Source organism: Scomber japonicus, chromosome 22, assembly GCF_027409825.1.
Source record: "Scomber japonicus isolate fScoJap1 chromosome 22, fScoJap1.pri, whole genome shotgun sequence".
Classification (NCBI taxonomy): domain Eukaryota; kingdom Metazoa; phylum Chordata; class Actinopteri; order Scombriformes; family Scombridae; genus Scomber; species Scomber japonicus.
The window spans coordinates 21,028,595-21,034,594 of NC_070599.1; the positions used below are offsets into that span (position 1 = coordinate 21,028,595).

At 41.5% G+C, this 6,000-nt stretch overlaps 1 protein-coding gene across 1 annotated transcript in view; it reads right to left on the reverse strand.

Annotated features, from left to right (window-relative positions):
• Positions 1–6,000, reverse strand: part of LOC128384238 (cytochrome P450 26B1) — a 39,079-nt gene that overhangs the window by 13,003 nt on the left and 20,076 nt on the right. The window contains exon 2 of the mRNA XM_053343785.1: positions 5,633–5,857. Within this exon, the coding sequence (XP_053199760.1) occupies positions 5,633–5,857 (225 nt within the window). The remainder of the gene's footprint in view (positions 1–5,632; positions 5,858–6,000) is intronic.

The window sequence follows — 6,000 nt, forward strand, 5'->3', positions numbered from 1 at the left end:
GAGGTCAATTTGAATCTCTCCACATGTCATCTTCTTCTTCTTTTTTTCTTTTTTTTCCTTTATTCAATTCCTTTCCAATCTCTTCTTCTTCTGTCTCACTCCTCTGTTTTTTCTTTTTACCCTCCTTCTATTTTCTCCCACTCCTAAATTTTTAGGGATTTTGAAGGGATGGCTCCAAAAAAAAAAAAAAAAAGTGAAAAACAAGGGGGAAAGGAAAATATGGAGCCGACAGGAGGAGGAGGAAAGAAAGAGAAAAAGAGACAGAAGGGAATTTGAGCTGTGAAGGAATAGAAAAAGGCAGAGGTATGTCAGAGGGGTGAAAATAGACTACTTGGCTGCTACTATCAATAGTGTGTATTAGCATGTGTGTAGATGGGATTCTCCTCAGTGTTACTTCAGTTATAGAGGAGCTTTTTCCACTGTGAATGTGTCAGGTGGAGCTTTCTGTGAGCATGTTTAATACTTCACTTTATCACTTTGGACTGCTGCAGGTTTCATTTTCATGCTGAAAACTAAGAAAAAATGGAGCTAAAATCCAAACACCTTCCTGCATAGATAATATAATACAGTTTAATCTCATTTTACTTACTGCTGCAGGTGTTCTCACTACTTCTCCTTGGTCAGGTTGAAGCTTTGCTGTTATAACATGATAGCATCAGACTCTTTATGCTAATTAGGATGATATAAGTGTCATTTGTGCAGCTTTAAAAGGTGCAATAAAGCTTATTAATCAAGCTGAGGCTGCACAATCTCATACAGTCCTGACAGGAAGTCTAATTTGAGTCTAAAAGCATTGAATTATCTTATTATTTAATCCCTCGAAACAAGAGTCTTCTACTTATTTGTGAAGTCAGAGTTTGTGCTCTGAAGGCTTCACACTGCACCACGATTGACTCCAAACTAGTTTTATAAGGTGCAACAAAGATTATTAATCAAGCTGAGGCTGCATAATCTCATAGAGTCCTGACAGGAAGTCTAATTTGAATTATCTTGTTATTCGGTCATTTCTGAAGTCAGTTGTCAGAGTTTGTGCCCTGAAGGCTTCGACGACTGGCTCCAAACTAGTTGTGATGTCACAGATCCAATGACTTAAACTCAGCTTAACTTTCAGGTAAGCGTAAAGAAACTTTTTATCTATTTCAGCAAATGAAAACAAGGTTTCTTTTTGTATCAAACTCTACAAATAAGCAAAACACATTTTTGAGTGTTAACGTGGCTTTAAAAGCAGCTGTGTTTGGTGCAGAAACATTTGTGCTACACACCTGTTGTCAAGACTTTATGGTTGGTGTGTGCAGGTGAAAAGATTTTGCAAAGCACTAAATCTCCAGCCAGTTGAATAACATATGTGACTATAAAGCGAGAGAGGGAGGGAGAGAGAGAGAGGGAGAGAGTGGCATAGAGAGAGAGAGAGACATAGAGAGAGAGAGAGAGAGAGAGAGAGGGAGACATAGAGAAACATAGAGAGAGAGAGACAGAGAGAGACTTGGAGAGAGAGACATAGAGAGAGAGAGAGAGAGAGAGAGATAGAAAGAGAGACAGAGAGAGAGAGAGAGAGGTGATAAAGCTTTGATAAGAGATGTGTTACATACATGCAGACTCTTCAGGAAACTGTAAAAACTATAATCTCCTTAATACTAGTGCACCAATCTGCCTTTTCAAAATAAAAGACTTGACCCTGATTTATTTATTTTTTTATAACTCATGCATTCAGATTTCAAGCAAAGCAGCAACCGTCAGCCTCCAACTCCAGTCTGCAGCAGCTCATAAGCAAATACTTCTAGCAGTTATATGGTTTATTTAAGGGCCAAAACCCAAAGCGATAAACCCTGTTTGTTCACAGCAGAAATAAGTATGTTTGATGTTGTTTTCGGTAGGAGGATGGTGTGTAAAGCTCTGGCTGGCTGGCCTCGTTTGGCCCTTGGTCGGCCCGTAGTCGGCCCGTAGTGGAAAACCCAGGCCGCTGTGGCTCTTTGAGGGGAGTTAGTTTCCTAGCTTAACACGGGGTTATATGGAAACTGGCTGGCTGTGTTGATCCACCGATGGCTAATGTGCTGTGTGAAGATTGTTTTTCCGTATAAAAAACCGCACACACACACACACACACACACACACACACACACACACACACACACACACACACACACACACACACACACACACACACACACACAGCAGCAGTTCTGGTCCAGTGGGTCAGACAGTAAGCAAGTCGTTCATTCTTTTCTAGCAGTTTTTTCATTTTCTGTCTATTGACTTAGTTTTATTAACCAGAAAACAAGGGGAAGTGCTGCCACCACACCCCCTCCTCCTCCTCCTCCTCCTCCTCATCCTCCTCCTCCAGCTCCTCCCCAAACACACACACACACACACACACACACATGCTCTCATACATAAGACTTGAATACCGGCCAGCTGACCTCTCTGCCCCGCTTTCTAATTTCCTTCACTGTCTTCCCTTCTATCTGTCTCTGTTTCTTTATCTGTCTGTAATCAAAAGGATTTGTTTCCCATAAACAGCCAGAGGGTCAAACCTCAAACACATGTCCTGCTGAAGTGCCCTCGAACAACACGACTAGATGTGCCCTGATACTTGAAAGTGGACAATATCGGAAGTGTAGTTACTGTATTTGATAAGTTTATTTTGCACCAGTCAATCAGTAAATGTGTTTATTTAATGTTCCGTAACGCTGCTCGTACTCATTTCTTCTTTCTTATTCTTCTGTTTTATCCAAATTAAGTCAGAATGGATCTAAATGCATCATTTCCTTGTATGATATCTAATTTTTTAATAGTATTTATGATCCAGGAGTTGAAAAGCTCCAATTTTTACATGACTTTAGTCCTCTAATCAACTTTTAATAGCATCATAGACTTCCTGTTTTTCAAAATAAAAGATTTGAATCACTTTTAGAGTTCAGATTTCACAGCAGCGACTCTGTAACACGATGCTTCATCTAATTTTTATTAGAGTATTTATGATCCAGGAGTTGACTTTAGTCCACTAATCAACTTTTAAATAGAAGCAAAATAGCATCCTTGACTTCCTCTTTTTCAAAATAAAAGATTTGAATCACTTTTAGATTTCAGATTTCATTCACAGCAGCGACTTTGTAACACGATGCTTCATCACTTGATCTCAGGAGGGAAGCTCGCTTTCCTTTTGCCTCCTCAGGGAGGTCAGAGGTCACGTACAGAGCAGCAGGCGGGTAGCGGGTTTCTACGACTTGCTCAAAGGTACTTAAGCAGCGTGTTTGCTTAGCAACGCTGAGCTCCAACCGACGACCATAATCAGCTTTACCGACCTCACATCCATCTCTGTATCTGGGCTGCAGAGCAGGGGGGAGCGTTCAGGTGTGTGTGCACATATGCTTTCGTGTATTGCTATGTGTGTGTGTGTGTGTGTGTGTATGTGTCGGGCCCCCACAGAAAGCCCCTCTTTGTGCTGTGTCGGAGGCAGCCTTCCTAATCAGGGGTCATTACATGAGGTTAGTGCGGGGGTCTCCAGGGAGCGGAGAGGGGATCAGAGCCCAGATTAGACCCAGCCGACCCCTTGCCGTCCCTGGGCACCGCTGCAACGAAACCTGACCCCCCCCCCTCCTACTCCTCCTCCTCCAAAAAAGAAAAAAAAATCACCCTGCTTTTCCTGCTTCCACAGAACGGAGGATCCGGTGAGAGAAAACGAGAGACTGATTTACAGGAAAACACACCAGATTCTGCTTCTTCTTCTAGTCTAGTGTGTGTGTGTGTGTGTGAGAGAGAGAGGGAGAGAGAGAGAGAGAGAAAGAGAGAGAGAGAGAGAGAGGAAGGTATGCACCCCAGGGATAAGGGGATAATAGAGGTGGAGGTAAGTGGCTGATTACCTGAAATGGTCCTGGCATAGAAGAGAGAGAGAGGAGAGAGAGACACACAGAGAGAGAGAGAGAGAGAGAGAGGTGGAAAAAAAGAGACTGAAAGAAGCGAGAAAGAGAGATAATAAGCAGAGAGTCAGGGAGAAATTAAGCGAAGAAGATAAGAGAAAAAAAAAAGGAAGAACCATGTAATCCAGGGTGGGCGGTATTAACAGGAATCACACTCTCTCTCTCTCTCTCTCTCTCTCTCTCTCTCTCTCTCTCTCTCTCTCTCTCTCTTTCTCTCTCTTTCTCTACATAGATGAACGGAGGAGCAGATGGAGTGATGGAGGAATCGTTCTCACGCTTCAGTAGCCAGAACGATGCTGATAAGAGACTGTGAGGACAGGATAGACTTTCTCTCTCTCTCTCTCGCTCTCTCTCTCTCTCTCTCTCTCTCTCTCTCTCTCCTTCTGTTTGTGAAGAAGAGTGCATCATCCCTTTCTTTCTGACTGTGAGTGCGGTGTTTGTGTGCGAGTGTGTGTGTGTGTGTGTGTGTGTGTGTGTGTGTGTGTGTGTGTGTGTGTGTGTGTGTTGTCTCCGTTACTTATTCCACTACCAGCATAAATATTGAGGCCTTTAATTTATACCTGAATGTGTGTGTGTGTTTTTTCGGCAATTTTGTCAACTTTACTGCAACTCCATTACAATATTTGTTTTCTGGTACGCAATAAAGAAACTCTGATGACCTTTTATGTTCTGACTGTAGCGGCAAAACTGGAAAATAATGATATGAAGGAAGAAGAGTGCGGCTCACACCTGATTCCCAAACCTAGCCTAAACCGTTTATTCCATATGAAATAAAAGCAGCAGGAAATATCAACATATTCTGTGGCCTTTATTTAATTCTCATATTTGTGCACACATTTGCAGCTACAGTTAAATATTTAGCTCCAGTTTCATCCTATAAATACTAAGCAAGAGTGGAAGTTGAACATTTAAGGCGACTTTTACACTCATAATTTAATGTGTTTTTTTTATCTTGCCCCTCTGATAGATGTATTACGGTATTACCTTAAAATTATGGTGCAAGAGGAATATTTATGTCTCTGTCATTAGACGTATTTAACTCTCTAGTGTGCTTTAACCTTTGTAGGTAATTATAGTAATCTGCAATAATCTTATGTTAATGCTAGCTAATCTTTTATTTAAATTAAAAAATTCAGTTTCATATCTTTCCATATTATTTTGCTTATGCGGTAGCCCTTCATAAAAGGAGTATTCCACCAAAAATCAAACTTTAATGTCTTGCTGTTGTTCTGCATCTTAGTTTTAGTCTATTTTAAGCTCTGTACCCTTAATGATGGTTCATTTTTTATTTATATTGGCTCCTTGAAATATGATATTAATTTAAAAATTAGGTCAAAATCAAACAGGTGTTTCATATCTTTCCATATTATATGTTATTATTATGTAACTTTGCTTATTCATAAAAGGAGTATTCCACCAAAAATCAATCTTTAATGTTTCGCTGTTATTCTGCATCTTAGTTTTAGTCTATTTTAAGCACCGTGAACCCAAACTGGCCTCATCTACTGTCCTCTGAGACGGAGGAAGATACTTTCATAAATAATTGAGTTGAGAGATTGAGAGGGTTAGGGTCAGCGGCATCTTCCTTGAATCCAAACCCAAAAATACTCAGAACCCTTAACATGATGCCTGTATATGTGTGTGTGTGTGTGTGTGTGTGTGTGTGTGTGTGTGTGTGTGTGTGTGTGTGTGTGTGTGTATATGCATGTCCTGACCTTCCTCCTCTTGCGGTGGATGTCTCCGATGCTGTTGGCCAGTGAGTTCGGTCCCAGCAGCGTCGCGGTGCTCTGAGGCCAGTCCACCGTCACCAGCGTGTGCTCGCCCATCAGCACCTTACGTACGTTCTCGGCACCCGTCACCCGGATTAGAGGGCGACCCAGCAGGTGCGTCTTGAACACGTTACCGTACTTCTGCCTCCTCGACGCGTGGAAGCCCGAACCCTAGAGAGAGAAAGAGAGAGAGGAGACACAATAGATCAATCTTAGAGCTCTGAGAACTTGATTGAAAGCAGGATTAATTGTCCATTTTTCATTTTAAACACTCAAACATCAAACATTTATTTCATATATTGTGACAAACTATG